The sequence below is a fragment of the Diadema antillarum genome, unplaced genomic scaffold, assembly GCF_040938485.1.
Source record: "Diadema antillarum isolate AM-2024a unplaced genomic scaffold, OU_Dant_1.0 seq00000523_RagTag, whole genome shotgun sequence".
Classification (NCBI taxonomy): Eukaryota; Metazoa; Echinodermata; class Echinoidea; order Diadematoida; family Diadematidae; genus Diadema; species Diadema antillarum.
Genome location: NW_027271475.1, coordinates 805,285 through 828,069, shown reverse-complemented (window position 1 = coordinate 828,069; position 22,785 = coordinate 805,285). Strand labels below are relative to the sequence as shown.

At 37.5% G+C, this 22,785-nt stretch overlaps 1 protein-coding gene across 1 annotated transcript in view; it reads right to left on the bottom strand.

Annotated features, from left to right (window-relative positions):
* LOC139734356 (uncharacterized) overlaps window positions 1-22,785 on the bottom strand; it is a 65,083-nt gene that overhangs the window by 5,116 nt on the left and 37,182 nt on the right. Inside the window, exons 7-13 of the mRNA XM_071645148.1 lie at window positions 21,899-21,960; window positions 20,595-20,693; window positions 18,249-19,828; window positions 17,832-18,009; window positions 17,430-17,522; window positions 13,465-13,660; window positions 11,505-11,600 (exon numbers count right to left, since the gene is read on the bottom strand). Of these exons, the coding sequence (XP_071501249.1) occupies window positions 11,505-11,600; window positions 13,465-13,660; window positions 17,430-17,522; window positions 17,832-18,009; window positions 18,249-19,828; window positions 20,595-20,693; window positions 21,899-21,960 (2,304 nt within the window). The remainder of the gene's footprint in view (window positions 1-11,504; window positions 11,601-13,464; window positions 13,661-17,429; window positions 17,523-17,831; window positions 18,010-18,248; window positions 19,829-20,594; window positions 20,694-21,898; window positions 21,961-22,785) is intronic.

Here is a 22,785-nt window from a genome sequence, read left to right as displayed (position 1 = left end):
GCATTTGTGCTTTCATATAGCTACTGGGTAAAATGTTTTGTTTGATTTTTCTTTTAATCCGTAAGTTTGACCTTACAAGACAATATATCAGACTGGAAAGATTATTGACCTTGAAACTGGAAACAAATCTAAACGTGTCACAAAGTGTTGTTATGTAATGAAATATGGGAAATATGACAATATCGCCAACGTGAAACCTAATGCTACCGCAAAGAAATGAAACTGATGAACAAAATTGGTTAAGCTTACTTTAACAACGAAGAGTATAATTACACTATTAAGGTATGAAATGAAATTCCCAAGACTTGAGATAATTGCTGCATGTGTAATGTCCTATATTACAAAACATAAAGGCCTTGTCACACCTTTCAGGACAAGCTATACGCGGGCTTGTTCCGTGTATGGATTTTCCAGTACGCAGGGTCATTTTCTGCGGGCTGACAAGGATTATGGGAGAGTTTGAGGCTGCGTGCGTCTTTCCTGCTGGATGTGTGCTACTTACGTTCTATACTAACCTTCTAGTTACGGGCTAATTGCGTGGGAGTTGCCTGCGAGGTGCTACCGCTATGACCCTTCTACCGGTGTTCTGTGTGCACATATATGCAGACAATCCTCGCCACTCAGGAACAAGTTTGAGCATGCTCAAGGGCTCGTCATTCCTTTCCGGGCAAACCTTGCTTGTGACTTGCGGAGAACAATTTCTGCTACCCGGAGGTCCTCGCAGATGGCCTGCAATGTGACAGTACCTTGCATGTAGCCGCCCGTGGTTGCGCAAGCAAGTCCGATTTACCTGCAGCCAAGTTTTGAGCTTGCTCAAAACTTTTTCCGGGTGACTCACGGGGATTGCTAGCAGAGGTCCACGCAGAACACCAGTAGGAGGCATCCCCCACATCCACATAATATGATGCGTACCCATATCCACATAAGATATGTTTACGGGGACTTGGGGTTCCCATGGTTTCTGTGACGATATTTAAAGCAGCATACAGTATATAGCGTAGTTTGTTTGGAAACTATATATCATAATATACACACTACAATTAAAAATTATTTAACAGGAGGTAATATTTTGTGTATCTGTGTCATACCTCAGTAAGGGGATATTGTTCCCCATAACCAGGTGTAATACGGTGTCCCTACATCCACTTCTATATATTGCGTCCCAACATCCACATATACAGGGTGGCCCAATGAGCGTCACGGTCGATTTTCGAGACCTTACGACAGCAGAAATTCTTTTTTATTTGCCTTATCGAGTACTGTAATTCCTGCAGAAAAAAAAAATGACACCAAGATAATCGATTTTGGTTGAGTAGTTTTTCTTCTATGCTTCTTTAGCGAAACGATGTCATTTTCGAAAATTTTCGCGTTTATTAAGTCAAGAGCAAGGAAACGCAGTTGTGATGGCATGCACGGCCCACCATAACTTCTATTGAAGTTTTCGCATACCACCCTTTATCTTGCTAGATGATGATGGTATGCCAATACTTCAGCCATGCGTACCCCCCCCCCCCCCCCCCCCCCGTGCCTTGTTAGACAAAGGGTGGTATGCGAATACTTCAACCTTGCCTACAACCATGTCTGACAAGACCAACGGTGGTATGTCAATACTTCAATGCATGCCTCTTCCAGGGACCTGAAGTAGTGAAGACAAAATTTAAGACTGAGGAGCCATTTCGCTGGGCATATATCAGCTTGAAAACAAAGGAAACTTAAGCCTTGTAGATTTCACAAAGGCCAGCCGATTTAAAGCGGAATGAAATTCAGACATGTGTGTGCATTCAATAGATGCAGAAAAATTAGAGAAGAAAACTGTGAAAGTTTGAGCAAAATCAGATAATCCATTCAAGAGTTATGAATTTTCAAAGTGATCTAGGTGTAAGGTAAATCACTTTGACTCACCAAAAGGCGTGCGAAAAACACCTCGCTGGCCTGATAAGACGGCCTTGTGACAGAGCAGAGGCTCCGTGAAATGAGGTCCTCTCAATTGGACCGACAAAATCACGAATAGGCCAACAAAATTGCAAAGGGACCTACAGATTCCCGGCGTGTGGGGGTGTTCATCCCCCCCCCCCCCCCCCCAGCGACGCCCTGTTGCCATGGCAAGTCCATGCAAGAAAAGAAAATGGCTGCAGAGTCATTTGTATACGTGACTGGTAGCCAAACAACAACATTATATACAATGCGTTCCCACATCCACATTACACGCGTCCCATTCACACATGCGTCCCATCCACATATTATTCAATGCGTCTCCGCATCCACATATAATGCGTCTGCACATCCATATAACGCGTCCCAACATGGACAACATAATACAATGCGTCCACACATCCACATATACAATGCCTCCCAACTTCCACTTGTATATTTTTCATGAACATGTTCTCAGAACACTTGCATAGCTGAACTTGCTCATCAAAGACTCACTGCACACCTTCACCTTCACCACTCTTACTCAATCATATTCCTGATTGAGAGCAAATATTATTCCAAGTCATTGGTTTATTCTTAAGCCTCAGTATTGGAGTACATATAGAAAGTAGGGCAGGAAATATACAATGTACAAACTTGAATGAATTACATGTATATTGATATATGATGATAAATGGTGCATGAAGGTACACTTAACATGTAATAAGTGGAGAACATTGTGCACACACAAGTGGATTATTTTGAACTAGGTGTTTTATGATCGTTTTCATCATTGGATGATTTGAAATATGTGAATTTCCAGCTGCCATTGTGCAATGGAAATAAAACGACTAGTCTACTTTCGAAATAAAATATGAAACAGCTGAGTTTTATGCAAATTGACCCCATAATACCTAGCTAAGCCCCACCATACACATTTTTCCTACTCCAAACTCCAAAGCTTTACCAGAGGATATTGCGAAAAATTTTGTGTTGACAAAGATAGACCAGTTAATCCCATATCACAATCATTTGCATTAAAAAATATCTGGAAAGGTTTGTGTTCGGGAAAACTTAACGATGTCTCTTTCACATTAAAGCACCACATTCCTGCATTGGTTACTTTTAAAAATGTGAGGCAATGATATCAATGAATGGGTAAAACTTTTTATTCAAACCTCTTATGAAGAGAACAATCATGAACAAGTGAAATATATGAAGACCCAATGAAACATATAACATATTTACAGACACAGGTCAGCGGCCTATTAAAGAGGGTACATTCAAGAGGTTACCTCTAATATCATATTGGGTAAAAAAATTCGAATGCAATGTATGACAAATAATGCCAAACAGGCAAACCCTCTAATGATGAAAACTCACATTTATTTTCTTCAATTGTTAATCATACAGCTAATTGCAAGTTTAACTGAAACTGGGCTGTGTAAAGCATAACTGATCTACAACTGTACAAGAAGTGAACATCTAGATCTACACAATTTTATTGGTGCATCATTATCAATGTAGACAAATTACTAGCATTAAATTTCAGAGAGATAGATTACTTGTTTTACATTAGATTTAAATGTATGGTTAAGCATCATATTCATCAACCATCTGTCAAAATATTTGCCAAATTAATGTAAGCATCACATGTTCGAAGCATAACTATCTTATACATTTCCTTTCAACAACGAGAGTGCAGGAAGGACCTTGAGGTGACAATTGGACAGATGAGTGTGAGATGCCACATTTTTCTTTTTAAAGTCATAACCACAAACAATCCTTGTGTTGAGCTTTATGGGATAGTCTCTGTCATATGTGTGGTCTTTTCATGTGTGATGCTTACAATGTTGTAACATGCATGGTCAAGACAATTATTGAAAAAAACTGGCACTGCTTAATGCCTACCAGTGTGCATTTGTCAACAGACTGACATTTTTCCCATTAGATCATGAAAACTTGTTGGATTGTTTGCAAATAAAGCCTTGAAATCTTGTCCTTTTGATCAGGTTAAAAAGCCAAATCTGTGGTACCTGAATGATGCTAATGGTCTCAAGCTATTGGGTCATACGATTTTTCTTCACTTTACACGAGTTGAGAAGGAAACAAAACATTCAATACTGGATCTAAACGTCCATTGTCTGCTGCAATCACCTCGTGAAATTTTCTAAAAACCTCCTTCCCTCCTCTTTCTTTCAAACATTTTATAGGCAATAAATGTTACATGCTGTTAACATTTAACAAATGAAATACACAACTCCAACACTGTTCATTACCCATACCCCTAAAGATGTGCTATTGGTATGTCACATGATTCTCACAATAAAAAATAAAAGTGTAGAATCAGCTCAGGTTGTCTGCCTAACAACGTGTTTGTGCAGTCATCTTGAATGATGACTGTGCTTAATGTTCAAAATGCACACATTATCCCATACGGAACCAAAAGTGCAACTGTCAAATTTAAGAATAAGCCATTGTTCTTACGCAATGATTTATACCTCAAAGGATGCGTAACAAAATTGCGCATTCATAAACGTTGGAATTATCAAAATCGATCAAATATTTTTTGAGATATGTGAAAAAATGATAGGGGGGACTTACTTTTTTGGTTGAGTGTATGTGCTTGATTTGTTAAAAATGTGTGAACTTGATTGATTGATCATGTATTTCATTCTTTGTGATTCGAACGATATACATGTATAATACAATATGCACATTAAACTTTCAATATAAAACATAAGGGTTACAATCATATAAAATTTCAATGAACAAAGTAACAGTAAATTAAGAAGTGTAAATGGGTATACAAGTAAAAGCCTTTTGGTGGCTTGACATGTTGGTACACCTATTGAACGAATTAACTAACAGATGAGGAATGTGTGAATATATACATATCTTGCACACAGTACAGATATACATTATACATGTATATATGCATCAATAAATCAGTGTCCAATAGAAAATTCATGTGACACACACACAGAATATTCATTGAAATTGAAATATACATTTACGATGAAACTGTCATCAGCATTCAACATTGCAGTTTCACTTTGAAGTGAATACAAAATAAAATTCATTGGCACAGAACGCAGTAATAAAATTCAATCATACTTTGTATGTACATATGTATATATATATAAATGCAAAAGACTAAATGAATTTATTTCAGTAACCATAACAATAAGCAATAACAATATATATCTGCTGCAAATGTTTCATGTTAACTTCCACGGTAGATGAAGACAAGAGCTCCGTGGGGCTTGGCGCTCATCTGAGTTTACAGATTTTACATTTAATGCCACCTCCCTGTGGTACCCCTACAGGGCATATGTCACAATCCGAAACAACAGTGACATCCTACTGGATTTAGATTGAGAAATTGTTATCTACTGTATTTCTAGTCGCTGGGATAAATACTATAGATGAACCGAGGTGTACTATGTGATAGATACTGTATCTGTTGCCCGAGGATAATTCCTGCCTAGTTCAATTCTCAAGTAACAATGTCTTTTCCCCCATTGGGTCCCATGCCCCATACTGATATGCTCCCCCACCCCCCCCCCCAGGCCATCAGACAGTCAAATTGTATCACCAAGAAATTGACAATAATAACTTTCACAAATACTGACATTTTTAAATTACCCATGAACACACATATAATGTTGCTGTTCTACTGTTGGATCAAGAGAGGATATTTTAAAAGGGGTCCACTTGTCTCCATGGAAGCCCAGCTAGGGGCCCCCATTCAAGAAATTGCATTCATCCCCTAGTCATATGGCTGATTTCTGCCTAAAGGGACACCCCAGGATCTGCAATTATAATTGTTATTCTTCACCATAGAAAGGTGATATAATATAAACCTTCGACAGAGGCTCAGTTGAGCTAACATTCCTTAATAGTGTGGATTAGAAATAGAGTTTAGTATTCAATTAATCTATTTCATAAATTGGTATGGGTCTCTGAGGCATAAATACATGTATGTAACAATGCCTACACAATGACATATTCTTTTTAAAATTTCACCAATGTCTGGAGATGAGTTAGGTGAATGCAACATCATAACATGCACCAGCACAAATTTCCATGAGTTTTTTAAAACATTTTTTTTATGAACAGCCAACGGTGATGGTAAGAGTGGTACAATAGTAGACTGAATTGCCACTCACATACAAGACATGGTAGAAATAGAAATTATTGTCAGTCGGCACAAAACCTGTTACAAAGTAGTGCTATTATTTGAAAGTCACCTCTTGGGCTTATCCTGGCACTAAGCATGAAAAATCTCACAATGAACGTTTTACCCACTGTTTTATTGCTATGGATCAAAAACTTTCCTACCCTGGAATAATAGAAACAAAAACCATTATGGTAGTTGGATTATCATATCCTTCATCACAACTATTTCAAGAAAAAAAAATTGATTGAGCAACATTTCCAACTGATTAATCGCTTGTTAAAATCTCTGCTTCCTTTTTACATACTGATAGAGCATTTAATTTACATTGAAGAAAAGATATAAAGAATACTAATCCTCCCAAAATATTCCCTTAAAAATCAAAGATCAAGTGGAAATGGCTGGGCTGTTGATATGTGTGTGTCTCTTTTTTGTGCAGTCCTTAAAAAGTTTTAATTGCAATACTGGTACAATAATTCAACCCTGGGATGACTTTTCCATTGAATCAGCAGTACATGTGCATACCTACAGAAAAGTCTGAGGTCTGATTATTTTCCTAGCAATAAGTTACTTGGCATATTCTTGATGACCCCATGCAGGAGCATTTTTTTCCACATCTTAACAACATTATATACATGGCAATTTTTACAATCAGGGGTGTAATATCCACTTTTGGTATAATTTGCATTTGTATAGTGTTTAAAGCCCCTGTGTTTAGAGCCAAATTCTGAAAACCTCTAAGTAATGTGATAAAATTGTCGCAAAGTGCAATGCTAACCTTGAAATGGCAAAATTCTGTTGAATATGCTCATTGAGATGCACGATTTTTCAGTATAGAGGAAAACAATAGGCATTGTATTTTTACTTACTTAAAAATTACGGACATATATTCATTAACGCCATCGTTGTGCTGAATTAATTTTGAAATGGCCGCCGGTATGGTTTCACGTGTGCACTTTTATGTTATGTGAACAAAATGTTCTATACAGATAACAAGATAAACCAGTCTCTACTTGACCTGTAGAATATTTATATCATGGTTGTCTTACTTAAAGACCATGCACCAGATCTCATTTTTTTTTTTTGGAAATAGACTTTATAATAATTGGCAAATAATTAGTAATCTTATATAAATGCTGTTGGCCCATGTGGCAGCCATTGTGAAAGAAATTTTCACTCAACATAGGCTAAGACTGAACATTATCAGTCTTCTTGTTCCTGAGCATGACAACTTTTAAGACAGTTAACATTACTTATCTGCTGCATACTTATACCATCTGTTGGCAGATTGCTGATTTGAAAGTGATTTCGGGGGTAATTCTAAAAGTGATAGACAGCACAATGATTTTTGTGAAAGGGGAGTTGTCTTCATTTACTTTTAACACATCAATGCTTTGTGAAGGACGATATGTAGATATAGGACGATAATTGTTTAGGATCCAAATAGCTTTAAAATCAAACATTTGGCCTACTTGCACCTAGTCATATCAATGGTTTTGCTACGTGATACCCTTAGAGCCCCACAGTTAGAGTTATGACCATTCCATGATTTTTTTTGTGTGCGTAATTCTATCATAAAGCCGCCTTCGTAGCAGCCATTCTAAAAGTGATTTTAGCCCTAAAATGGTTTAAACAAGTGACAAGATTGAATTGAAATAAAACATTGAATTGAAAGATGCCTCTCTGCTTCTAGAAATTACAATGAACGGTATTTCTTCCTCAAAAGTAGCATGTAACTTTTCACCGATGAAGTTATGTCCCCTTCAGCTGCTCAGTTGTACAAATGCCAGAAAAAAAAAAAACCATCCTCATTTCTAGTGCTTTATAGCATAATCCCGTTTATGCATTGGCAAATAAACGATTACTATAAGTGGCCATATTTGATTTTGGCCGCCATTTTTTGATAGTATGGATGATACCTTGTCTTCATGATCCTAGGACTGTTCTTCATTTCAGCAATACACACACTAGCACCTTTCGGTTAACATTTCCCCCATTTATTATCGGTTCATCAGCAGGGTAAAACATCAGTTGTGTATAAGAATTAGACTGCTGACTGTAAAAATAACCAATATTGTACAGGGAAATCTCAAAAAGAAACTGCTAATATTTACCTTCACTTACAATGATAAAAGAGAACAAGACAAATTTCACTGCGTGTAGTTGAACATTTTCTTCTGCCTTCTTCTGGAAATTCATTCCACTCGTGATCACTGATCTTATGACCTGAATATATCTCAGATACTCTTCTGCTTATCTTTTATGAAATTATTTACGCGAGTTCTAATCTGGGCAACTGACCTGCACGGCAATTCATTTGCCCCTCTCTCCAGCAACCTTCGTGGAGGCATTTTCTTGCTCATAATATATTTCTGAAATGTCTGGTAGAAAATCCTGTTCTCAACTTCAGTCCATCGTTTTTTCTTGATCGCAACTGAAAAGATATATAAACAGTGCATATCAAAAAGAGGTAATCTATCTTCAGAGGGTTATTGTTCCTAGATAATCTAATTAGATTATTAATGCAATACTAAAAAAAGAAATAAAAAAGTAGGAATTCATTAACTTCCCGTTGTTACTTTAAATTCCTTACATCATTTGCACTACAAATTACTGAGTGGTTTGCAATTGAAGACAACAGTGTCAAATTGCTGAGTGGTTGCGATTGAGGACAACAATGTCAAATTACTGAGTGGTTTGTGATTGAAGAAAACAGTGTCAAATTCCACTTTTTGCAAGTTTTGGTACAACACAAGAAAGTCATTGACGTTACCAATGCTATGGATCGGTTGGTAAGATTGCTTCTTCCTGCACCATGAGGTAATTTCTTATCATTTTTTTTTTTTGAAGAACATGGTTATTGTAAGTCTTCTCTTTAATCCTGATAATTTTAGGAAAAAATTCATTATGAAATTGAAGATCTTACATAAGTTTGCTTCGGTAAAACAGGCCATTCATGGGAGACATAAATGAAAGTTTTCATTGCAGGCTATCAGCCATTTCGGGAAAACTTGTATAAAGTGGGATTTGATATTGTAAACTTCGATCACAATTTACCAAGTCATGTGTGACACATAAAATGCAAGAAAAGTAACAATGGAAAGAAGATCAGTTGTTCTTCAATTTGTAAGCAAAATACTAATTGTTAAATCAAATCACTCTAAAACAATAGCCTTTTGAATTTGGATTACCTTTTAATTGATATGCTCTGTACAATAGGAAAATTAATAATTAAAATTATCTTGAACAAGCTAAAGGCCCATACACAAAAACTACTAGTCTCGCCATTATCCCCTATCATCATGCTCATTCTGGAGTTATATATATTTTTTTATCATCTTCATCTTTGTAACTATTCACAGTATTAGTGTTCAATCAGTCATACTGAATTGGAATCGATCTGACAAGCAAAAGGTCACAAAATGTGCATAGTTGCAAACTTACACAAATAAAAGAAAATTGAAAAATAGCAAATCAAATTTGGTTCTGTAAATGTAAAAAAATTGAAATATGTTTATACCAACTGGGACAGTAGGTGGGTATGCATTTTGCGTGGGAGTCACACATGGGGAAAAAAAAAAAAAATATATATATATATATACAGTGGTACCTGATTTGTCCATTCCTCTTTGTCTTTGACAATGTGTCTCTTCCTGTGAGTCTCCCCCTTTATCCTCATTTAAAATTTGAAAATGAAAATAAAAATAAACTAGAGAGTAATTCAACTGCACACAGTCGAAAAGTATGCCTCCGCTTGAAATGGTTATAAAACAATATCGAGCTATATTTGCATATGTATATGAGCCCAGTGACCTTTGACCTCATAACCTCAAAATTTAATCAATTCATTAGCATCTCAAGATAGACACCAAGTTTGCTGTTCCGTCAAACTGTTCTTGAGATATCGCAACAGGCTAATTTTGCATACATAATGAGCCATGTGACCTTTGACCCCATGACCCCCAAATCTAATCAGTTCATTGGCTCTACAAGATACATACACATACCAAGTTTGGTCTTGATCCGTCAAACAGTTCTTGAGATATTGCGAGAACAAGAACGGGACGGACGTACGGACGACCCAAACAAATAATGCCTCCGGCCACTTTGTGGCAGAGGCATAAAAATTTGATTTTTTAATTTGAATTCATGTTCATATTTAATGTCGAACAATACAATAATATAACATAATTCATAAAATTAAAAAAAAATTCTTAGTAATTATAGTAAAAATAAATGAAATAGTACTTGTGAAATGTGAAATATGAAGGCACCAACTAAAAGCATTGTGTGGGATTGGTGGTTCCAATAGATTAACCAACCAAAAAGAATGAACAAAAATTACAGACATTAAATAAAATCTGACGGCACAAATCTGAGATGATTAAGTCAGAGAATTTTTGAAGTTAGGTCATATGTGGCAGCCAGCCAAATCTGAGAACTGCTCATAGCCAAATTTCAGGAGCAGTATGAAATCCATTAGAACCTTAGAGATTGCAGCCTTTCACTGAAAGTGAGGAGTAAACTAAAACATTTTATAGTGTTAAAACCTGAATCTGTTCAAAAATCTTCGATCACATAGAGTTGAAAAAGTGATAAATGGTGAAAAAGCTTGATTACGTAAGAATTTGCTTCAATGGGAGACTTAAATTTAGATCTAAAGTGTATGGACAATTGCGATTAGGGCACTAATATATCCTGAAGCATATTAGGGCACGTCTTATTTATACAGCGTTCCAACCAAAGCAAACACTTGCTTACAAATGGAGAAAAAAAATCAAATAGGTATGAAACATTGAGCATTAAAAGATGTAATGTACATGTATACTAATTGCTAAAAACAGGTACTATTTTTCATCTTGAGTAACTTTCTAAAGGATTCACTGATAGTTTCAAAATGTTGATTGTGTGTAGCAGAGACCCGTACAATTTTTTGACATAATTTCCTGGCATAAGAGTCTTTCATTCATCTGTTATTACATAACTCTGTGACTTCTTTTATGGGTTTGGCAGTCTAAGAGTCGTTTAGAATTCATATGCATAGCTACAATTGTCCAGGCTACAAAAATCTGATACCTTTTTCTGAAAAGAATTAGTTGTAATAACAGAAGAAAGGAAGACATTTGTGTCACCAAACCATGCCCAGAAAATTGTGCACGTCTTTGCAATACACTCTCAAAATTTATATATCATCAGTGAATCTGGTAGAAATGTATCAAAGAAGAAAATTGCAACAGTTTTTAACACCTTGTATATGCAGACCAATACACAATCACTGAAGTCAACTTGCATTTGGATAATAGTTTACTTCAAAGGAAAACACAAATCAGAATAATAATTACATTGCATTCTGGTATTTACTAAGTAATTATTTACAGACATGTACAAGGCACTTGCAAGTGACTATTACCTGAAGTTTCAAGCAAACGAGCCCTTTTGGAACAGGGCTCTTCAGCCTCGTCTTCTTCATCTTCGTTCTCATCATTCTCATCCGGAAGAATGATATCTGCAATGTAATTAAAAAAATTACAATGATTAAAACTGTGCAAATTGTACCATCTACATTTTCTTTTAAATTCAATGAAATATTCCATATAAACTTGGGATGACATTATGCAATGGAGGCTTGGCATATTTCCTGGACAATTCCCTGTCTCAGATTCATAATGCAGGGTCTAGTTTAATTGGAGAACACAATGGTAACCAACCATATGTGACCGGCGACAACGGTTTCAGGCAAAAGTCGGGAATTTTGAAAATTAATTTTTTCACTGAATCACATTGCCCATTTCCTAAGCTTTGCATTGATATAAAACACTTGTATTCTTCGGCACCATAAGTGGGCATAGAAAGAGAAATAAAATGCACTTTTTAAGTTGTCAGCCTGACAAAATTGCGAGAAAACAGGCCTTGAAGATTCACCTCTTTCTCAAAGACAATGTCCGAGCGGCGATGCGAGGGGAGAATCACCCATCCGTACGATGGTGCCAATCGATGCTAAGCCCCGCCTCTAGCAACCACATCGCCTTCTGATTGGCTCACTGGGAGAGTCAAATTTCCCGGGCACCTTCCTCGGAGCTCAGCGTATGGAGCCGAAAAACAATGCGTTTCGCTCGAGTTTGTTTACCAGTACGTCTTTCAAGATGGCGAATACGATAATTGCACGTATGGTGCACATGTACATGACGTGTATAGTGCACGTATTATGCAATGGCATCTACACGCCATGACTGTGTGCATATGTAACAGGAGCGGTGGCGAATCCACACATTTACAAATCGCGTTTTCATTGTGGTTGATTTGTCTGTATCATTGGCGACCCTTTTGAAAGCAGAATTGCTAGTGCTGGCAAGGGTCATGCTTAAATAAAAAAAAAAAAAACACAACTCGTTAGTTTGGTGCGATTTTGACGTGTAGTATTTGAATATAATTGGTCACATATGACTGCTCTTTTCCTCTTATCTGCCTTCCATTGAGTCAGTCTGCTGTTATAATCTTTACTACATGTACAAGTTGACACATTTGAGAATATTTAGTTTTCTTTTCACGCGATTATGTCATGCTACACGATTTTTGTTTCACTTCCGTTGTCGAACATTGCGGTAGAATAGTTTCGACAGAAAGCCACACGGATAGCACGCACTACAGAGCGAGCCAGCGTATAAACCACTATAGCAAGAACAATGGAGCATGTATTCGTGCACGCGTGGACAAAGCATTCCCCACACGCTGCAACTGGTGTCTCCGAAAGCCGAATTATGTAAATGTATGCGACGCACCAGCCAATCGCATGCGAGACCATGCGCCGTAGCAACACTGGGGATATTGGCGCGGCGTTCGAAAGAAGGTCGAAACTGACGAGTGCGATCCAACATAGGGTACTTAAAATTCCATTTTTGATAGGAAAAACTTAGTCTTATGCTATGAAATTTAGTGTAGATGTAGAAAACATATCAAAGTTTCGATTTCTGCAAAAAACCTAAATCGACAAAAATAATGGTCAAAATCTTTGTACCCCGCCTAGGAGGGAATTTGCTCTTGCGACTTTTGCCTGAAACCGTTGTCGCGGGTCACATATATAGTTTGCCTGGTCTTAGTATGCATGATTATTGCCCCCCCCCCCCCCCCCCCCCCCCCCCCCCCCCCCCCGGCACACGTTTAGATTGTTTTTACATCACAATGCTAGTTTCATCTGAATGCCCAATAGTAGTAATATAATATTCATAATGAAGTTTTGACCTATCTTACCTCTATTAATATGTAGTACCTTTCAAACAATTGACATACTTCATGTATGCTTCAAAAATTATTTTATTCTGTTGTAATTGGAATAGCATTTAAGATGTTTTAAGAAGTATTGACAAGATTACCATCTTCATCAATTTCATTGAGGTTCTTGCCCTGAAGTTTTCCAACAACTCCCAACTCAACAGCCAGGAGAAGCTTCGCCACCTTCCCAACTTCAATGACTGGAGAGTGGAGTCGATACACATCCTTGTGGATGTTTAGTTCATGTCCAAGACGGTTGGAGAGCCATTCCAACTCCCCATCTGACAGGTCAAGGATCTGGAAACAAAAAAAAAAACAAGAAAAAAAAATAAGTGTACACACATGAATATGTAATAATCACACAACTATTAGAGCAATATTCTCAAATATCAAGGAACATATTAAGTGCCTTAATTATTCTAGTCTCATTTTAGTATGACCTGGGGGGTGTTTCATGAAACTTTTTGTCAGTGATTTACCCCGACAACTGTTAAAAGCTACTGAAATCCTTGCGTCTGATTGCCTCATAGCAAATTTGTTGGTGAAAACCTCCGACGAACTCATTGATGAAACGCCCCCCTGAAGAGGTGGGGTGACCTACATGCTTTAATAGTTCCATGCAACACATCAAATGCTGTGCATAGTAACTTTGAGTATTAATCTAAATTTAAATTAGGTTTCAAGACAAATGATCAAAGAAATATGGAATTACAGCCATCTACACTAATTGACCATGCAAACTTTAACGTGCAAAAAATGCATTCAATATGGTCAAATGGTAAAATAACGAATAGAATGACTGCACATAAAACGCAACGATAGTGTAACACCCAGTGAAGCTTAATGCGAAGTTTCATTTGAATTGGCAGAATAGAACAGAATATGATACCTGCTACATGTATGTACTATGGCTTTTGAAGTAGTGCACTCTACAAGGTTTTGGTAAAATTGTGGTTACCATGGCAATGCTTTGTCCGACAAACACACAAAAAAACATGTTTCATATCTACACGTCAATGTCACCAATACCATGCATGTTCAGTTTCATTTGAATTGCCTCAAAATTCTGGAAGTAGTTTGCTGCACAAGATTTTTGCAAAAATATGTGGTTACCATGGCAATGCTTTGTCCAGTACAAACACAAATGGCGTCTTGCACAACAACACCTATAGATCATCATACACAACAAATCTGACCTTAATTGCTTAAATGCTGTGGAAGTAATTCGTTCCACAAGGTTTGGAAATTGTGGTTACCATGGCAACGCTTTGTCCGACAAACACAAAGAAACAGGTCTTGCACATCTACACCTCAATGTCATCATGTACACCAAGTTTCATTTCAATTGCTTCAAAACTGTAGAAGTAGTTTGATCTATAAGATTTGCACCGGACCGCCCGACCGACCGACCACGCGCTGATTCCCATTATACGTACTGCTTATACACTATGTGCATGCCAGGGTATAATGAAGAGCTTTGATGTCCAATTTATACAAGATTGCTCAAAAGGATGCAATAATCAGCCAAGAATGGAAAAGTTTTGACAAATATGTTTTCACTATGAAGATGTCTATGAACAAAATTTTTTTAACACTTTTATAAACCTTTCTATATTATATAGGTTCATATAAATACTACTTTCTACAGAAAAAAAAATTAGTATGTAACACAGGTCACACATACTGTAATGCATCACTTTTTGAAGCACAAGATACAAGAGTAATTTCCTTCTGCATAACGAGTCCTGTAACCTCTGTATCTCTTTAGATCACTTGTACTCTTCTATGCACATGAATGGCCCGCTTCATACTTCGTTTGCTTGTTGTTGTTTTTTATTAGGTCTATGAAAATATACTTTGCAGCCGTAAGTCTACCCTGGTCACTGACACCCTGATGTATACATCGATGCAAGGTTTCAAATTGATTCCTCAAAGGTTTCTACGATATCTGAAAAATGAACAGATGGACTGATAAAAGACCAAGGAACAGGAAAAAGGAAATTATGATAGACAAACTAACTCATGGACCGAATTAACCCTATATAGCCCGGGCGATTTTGGAAACTTCATGGCCTGAAGGCCAGGGGCTAATTTGGCCCCCCAAATTTTGTGGTCAGAAATTATTACCAACAATACTAGTCTAGCTGCTGCAGGCCCTAGTACTGCATGGGTGTGTTCCATGTATTTGATGTGATTCAATTTTGTCACAAATTACAAACATGTGCCTATGCATTCTTACTACATGACAATTTTTTTACAATAGCTCTTGTGTAGAACTTTGATCATCAAACAGAACACATAGATTGTAATAAAAAGACAGGACTGAGCCCAAGACAAAGGCTACAAAGAAGTCATTTTTTTTTTGTGCATTATTCAAAATCTATATAAAGGTTAACTTAAAATTCTGCAGATACAGCCAACATAACTAGCCTCTGGTTCATGTAAATGTTTTATTCTATTTTGGGAGGTCTGCAAAAAGGACACCCTACCTTTAAAGGCACTGTTTATCTTTGTTAGCAAGTGCAAAAACACAAGGTGGGTGGGTGCCCATGTTTGAAAACTGTTCTGTGAAAATTTCAGGTCAAACGCATGTGCTTTTGCTGAGATATAAACACAAATAAAAATAAAGGATATAAAAAGAAAAGCAGTTATGCCAACGCTTCAACAAGAAAATAATTGATAGATATCTTCATTATAAGTCTACTATTCTCTCTGAAATGCTTAGATATAGTTATAATAAATCAGTTATGTTTCTCAACGTTTCACTTCATAATTCAACACTTTTGCATTCTCATCTCCCACGACCAGAAAGAGTACCTTTAATGAATTATGCAAATATGCAAATTTTTCCCAATTCTTTTTTTATGTATTTCTTTGTTTTTCAATCTTTTTCGATTAAATTTTTTTAATCTAGAATAGTTGATAGCCAAAAGTGATGTTATCTGAGAAACAAGGCGATGGCCATGTGTCTCGCCCATTTCCTTATACATAATTATAGCACAAAGTTATGAACCATAATGGAAACTTGAAAAATGTAACACTTTTAAAGTTCTTTGACCCCTGCCAGTGACCTTTGACCTTGTGACCTTCACCTCACTATGGGACATACAGTATACCATCCAAGTTTGGTCACAAACAGGCATATGGGTGCAAAGTTATGTATGAATCAAAATAGAAACTTGCATGTAAAACTTAACGTTGGCCTTTAAAAGGTCCTAAACCCCTGCCGGTGACCTTTGACCTTGTGGTGACCTTCGCCTTACTATGGGACATCTACCATTCAAGTTTGGTCACAAACAGGCACATGGGTGCTAAGTTATTAACCATAATAGAAACTTGCATGTAAAACTTAACGCTGGCCTATTTAAAGGTCGTTGACCTCTGCTGGTGACCTTTGACCTTGAGGTGACCTCCGCAATCTGCAAATTGCAATAGTCTGCATAACCCATCTTCCAACCAAGTTTGAAGAAAAAAAGCAATATGAACAAAGTTATTCAAGTTTTTGTAGCGTCACGGACGGTCGGACGGCAAAAACGATCCCTTAGTCTCCCATCACCGGCGGTGGGCTCGACAAAAACAGAGAGAAAAAAAACATTCTTCTGACATCACTTCTTGTAAAACCCATAAATGTTTATTATACACACACATTCATAGGAAACCGCCATTTTTTGTGACATGGGTCACAAATATGTGCTATATCACTGCAACCGTACGCCCGATTTTTGCAAGTAGGGCCTTAAAATGTGTGTGAGATGTGGAAGAAAAAGAAAAAAGCAATGACATTTCAGTGTGAGATCTTTTTGAAGGGGGGGGGGGCTATTTTAGCCCCCCCCCCCCCCAGCTATATATAGGGTTAATATTCTCAGAACATGTCATGCTTCTAACCACTCAATGAGCTGAAGCTGGTACTACCAAAGTATGTATCAAATACACAATGGAGATATGTTATAAGAACCTCTAATACATTCAAATAAACACAGCTAGAGACATAAACACAGCTAGAGACACAAGCACAAATACACAAAAACAAGTGGAAATCTATTATTTCTACTTGAAATCTAAATACCTGCAACAAAGTGGAGGTGTACTTCCGCTGTCTTGTAGTAAAAATATCACTAGGTGATTGACAACCCGCCTTCAAGCTGAAGTCATGGAGTGTCTAGACAGTGCAAGATAAACAAATTTGTAAGTTCAGAGCTAGATCAAAGAATCCATAGCAAGATAATGACTTTTTCCTTTAAAGAGCTAGTCTCCGCTTATTTCCAAAAAACTAAGCTTGTAGGCTGCATGACTAATTCTATTCAACGGCGCTGAAACTTGATTGCTATTCCGCAGTGCGACATTGAAGTCCACAAAAAAGAAAGGCGGACGGAAGGATGGACAACCCGAAAACATAATGCCTCCCACACTTTGGTGCTGATGCATGAAAATATCATATAATACATTACAACTGTATAATGTACTGTACCTGCCATGCATTTATGTGTGTAAGTCTTGCAGGGGTGGCAAAGAAAAAGATGTTCCTTGGTGATACATCACACTGTTCTCGCTTGCAATCCAGTAGCTCCATAGCTGAAGCCCAGTGTCCTTTGATAAGGAGGGGCACTTTTCTATTCCTCTTCCCAGGCAGATCAATGCAGTCAAATCTAGAACAAATAAGGTATATAATGCACATCATTAACTTGCAAAAAAGTGTAAATATTTTTTTTTTGGGGGGAAAAGGCACACAGATGAAATAAATTTAGATGGTACTATTGGTAATATAGTATTTCAAGTTTTTCATAATCTCTCGAAGACAAAAATATCTCCTATTTATATTTTAGAAATGAGCATCTTTATGAATAACCTAACACTGCAATAAAAAAGTAACATAATGAATTTTTACCTCCTTGCGAGTTTCTTTTCAAGTGGGCTCAGGCCGTCCATTAGATCTTCATTGATGACTCTGTCCATGGTGTGCCGCTCCCTGAAACTTCTCAACAGGAGTCTTGCGTTTTCTCCTCCTCTTCGCTTATTGAACAGGGTCACAGCAACAAAAAGTGCAGTTGCTAAGCTCCTCCACGTTTTCTTACATGGATGGGCTAGCAATTGATCCTTTCCTTTTGAGATAGCTTCCTCAGTGAACTCTTTGAGTTTGCATAGATATGCTGTAGTGGGCAAGGTCTCCCTTTTCCGGTACACTCGCTCTTTCAACGACTGCACGGCAGGACCAGATATCAAATCAGCCCACTCTGATTCATACAGGTCTTTGAAGTCATCAGCCTCTCTCCTCATTCTTTGGTCTCCAAGCCTGATTGCGATTCCTCGTTTCAGATTACAACACTTAATGAGACTATATCCAATGTGCAGCCCAAGTGACGGGCTTTTCGTCATTGGCATTCCACTCATGGTTGTTTCTTCAGCCGCAACACAGAGCTGATGTGTGGCCTCGACTACTACATCAAACATCTTCCCATCTATGCATTGGTTTAGGGTGACAGGTTGGTCAATCTCGTCTACTTTAAGAACAAGCCGGGCAAGTTGTCTCATCCTCTTCCCGATGTCGTTCTTTTGCAATTCCCCTTTCCTTTCGAGCAAAGTTCCCCCAAATTGGAGAATTAAAGAGTCTCTCTGTACGGTTTGTTTTACCTTGTCATTCTCCTTTTCCCGCATGTTCTTCACGATTACATCCTTCACTCTTGCAACTCTAGGAGACAGGTCTGAATTTCCACCATCCAAAAGCATGCGGCATTCTGCAATGATAGACTTTCCAGCATTGTCATTTTGTGATTTTTTATGCTTGCACGCCTTGATGTGAGCCCACATTTCATGCACATCAATAAACCCAAGACAGTGTACACAGGGCAAGTAATCTTCAGCCACTTTCCTCTTATTTGGTCTGCGCTTGACAAATAGCTCTCCTTCTTGTTTATCGAGTATGGCAATGTTATGTTGGAAGTCTCCCAACAAACGAAGTTTTTCAAAACCAAGCTGTCGTTCCTGTGCTGGCAAGGCAAGGAGCTTCGCAACTTCCGGCTCATCTTTATGCTTTACTGCCAAGTGCCTAGGAATTTTGCCAACCTTCATATCTTCACAAAAGTAACAGGAGTTCATCTTGTCGTAACTTCGCTTCCCATCAGCCTTGGATGTGTGCATAGGAATTGTGATTGCAGGGTATTGCGTATCTCGTTGAGAGCCCCTCTCAATATCAGATGGTATCCTCTTCCGCTTAATGCTCTTGAACAGATTCATTCTCTCATTTTCTGATTGTCCATGTTCAGATTCAGGATCACTACAATCGTCTGGTTTCCAGTCGCCGTCATCATCAGCTTCTAGGTCTTCATATTCAGACCCACTACAGTCACCCGGTTTCCTGTTGCTGTTAATATCTCCTCTGAGGTCGTGGTCAGACCAACCACAGTCATCTGGTTTCCTGTTGCTGTGATTTTGGACTCCATCCCAAGAATTTTCATTATATACGTGACCCTGCATCACAAAACCAACAAAAGTAACACAGCCTTTTAATAATATTTTGTGCTATGGCTCAAGAAAGGTGCCCTGGGTCAACGTTAAAAATGTTCAGCTTTTTATATTTACTGAAAGAGTTGTTTAGTAATCTTTATTCTATTGATTCCTGAAGTTTGAAATTATAAAACAAAAAGAAAGTTGTGTTTTTCACAGTCTTTCAAAACCAATAGTTTTCCATCTTGTGTTGTGCACTTTTATTCCTTTCAGCCCTGGTTCTCTTGCTCATTTTGAACCATAATTTAACCACTTTTGAGAGGAGCATGCTGTAGCAATGAAATCTGGAAGAAACAATCAGTGGAATGTTCTTAATGTGTGTACCAAGTTTCAGGGTGATCTAATCAATCCTTTCACAGAAGTTCCCATTGAGTTCTAGAATATAGTGACCTAGCTGGCTGAGCTGAGACAAAAACAGCATCTAGAATCTAGATGCTGTTTTTGTCTCAGCTCAGCTAGGTCACTATACAAGACACAGTGAGTTGAATTTATGTGCATGAGTGAATCCGTAACTTGAGAGCCTCCTTTCCCTTTCAGTATCTTTCCAAAGGGTATACTTTGCCAAAAGGTATTGAACTGTGTATCAATTTAAGGCTTAAAATTTCCTCTTTCAGAATCTAACCTTAAAAATCCACATCGGGCAACTTTTTGGTGGGTTTGTGATGCAGTATCACATGTATGACATTGTCAAAAGTACAGGCACATAATAACAGAACTCTATATCACTCACCCTCTTTATAGTGGAGACAAAGTCTGCATTGTCCTTTAGTACGGGCACTAGGGATTCACAGTCAATTCTATCTAAAACCTGCATGCACATGCTTGGATCCTTTCGAAAGAAGATACAGAAGAGTTGAGGTAGGTTAATAATTTTCCTCGAAAATTGCACTGTTAGCACTGTTAGCACTGCATTCATGCAAAATTTGTCTGGTTGTTATTTTGTATATAATGTACATGTGTGTGTGCAGTTGTTTGATTTGTGTCTGTTTTTTCATCCTTTAAACTTAGTCCCTTGCATCCAGACCCTTGTTTTTCCAATCCCCCCCCCCAAAAAAAAAGAAAAATAAATATTTAATAATAATAATAATAATAATAACGTCCCAGATAAAGCAGAACAGTCGAGTTTCAAGATGTATTTACGGGGCAAGTATTTTCTAAAAAGTAATGGCTTTATTGGATAACATATTTAATGAGTTCACCTGCAGTTCAATAACAATATTACGACCAGTTGATCGCACGAACCACTGTGCGTAAGTTAAAAAAAAGGATGGGGGAGCAAAATTTTACAATAAATCTATTTAACTTATAGAAAAATGAATATTTTAGTTATTAAATAGTTTTAATTTTTTCATAAATCTATATTTTATTGAAAACTGAACTAGATATTATTCATTATTTAGTACCTTTGAATATTAATCCCCCATAATATTCAATGTAATAAACGAATCCAATGGATGTAAAACACTGTGGTTTGGACAAATACGATTGGCCACAATCGTCACTAGCTGCTGAATACATTGTATGTATGAACCTCATGCATATGCAAATATCTAATGAGCTGCGCAATTTAGCAAAGGCCTCGCCGTTGACGCGGCTCGGTTCACTGATCACTGTTGTAATAAACGCACAGTGCAATAGTCTATTTTCAGACCCGGCTCGGCAGACAAGCAGCACGCGAGGCCTTGTCCAAAGGCTAGATCAGGAGAAGAAGATGTTTTAATATTTTGGGCCTGGGAGCCCTCCCTTTGCCAAAAAATTTATAAAATTTGATTCTTAATCATTTATATGACTGTAATACTTTTTTCAAGATTTTGATTAACCTGTTTGAGTACCGGTAATTAAGGTTGAGGTCTGTTTTGGAAAAGTTTATGTTTTCAAATGACAGTTAAACATGTATGTACATATATAAAAGTATTAGGTACAAAACACATTCTATGTACAAAGTTCATGCACTTGTATACCCTTTTTTTTTCCCCTTCATCAAGGTGCCATTTATCACCTGCTGTACATTATATTAATTCTTTTAGGACTTACTGGATTCTGCACAGCCAATGACTCCTTCAACTGCACATTCAGCTTCACAAGTAGCTCTCCCGCTGCATAGAAAACAGTATTGAAGTGTGTTCTGAATGCACATTTAAAACGATATGTTTTAACACTATGAGCAAAACGCACCTCAGCCGTAATCTGGCAGAACTGCGTATCTCCTTTAACACATTATGCCAGAAATCGGGTTTAAAGAATACACCTTTCTAAACTGAGATACGATGAGTTGCATTTTTCCTCTTTTCTTGGTCATAATTGGCCTAAAGAATTTATTTCCAGCAAAAAAATGACAATTCAGTCAGACCGCAGCACGTATGCTAATGAGCCGATCCGGCAAGATTTATTCAGCACTCTCGTTGACGATCTTTGCGTTCGAAAGGTGTCTCGTCGTGCGAGATTTTGCGAGAGTTTGACAGGGCTATGGTTTTCACAGTGTAGCGACTTGTACATTTGTACATACATTCGTCATGGCTACAAGTCACAGTAAATTGTTCTGCAGACTTTGATCTTTATTTTGATACTAAATATGCATATAATATCGGATCCTATCATGGCGATATAATCAGTTGAATTTGCATAAATTTTACCGGCTTTTCACAGAAGATTTTGTCGTCTCAAGTTCGTTTTTGGTTCCTTACTGGTTTAAGAAACTGTTGTTTCTGATTTTGGCTTTTTCGTAGAGAGGAAGCTTAGATTCTCATCATATATTGGAGTCAAGGAGATGCAAACATGATTTTTACTAGTTTTTTTCTGTTTTGAAATGTCTGCAAAATTCACTCCTAAGCCGGAAGTATGTTCCACACAAAGTGTACAGTGGTGCGAAAGAGCTCTCTTATTGGACAGTGCTTGCATCCAGCACTTGAACTTGGCTTGAA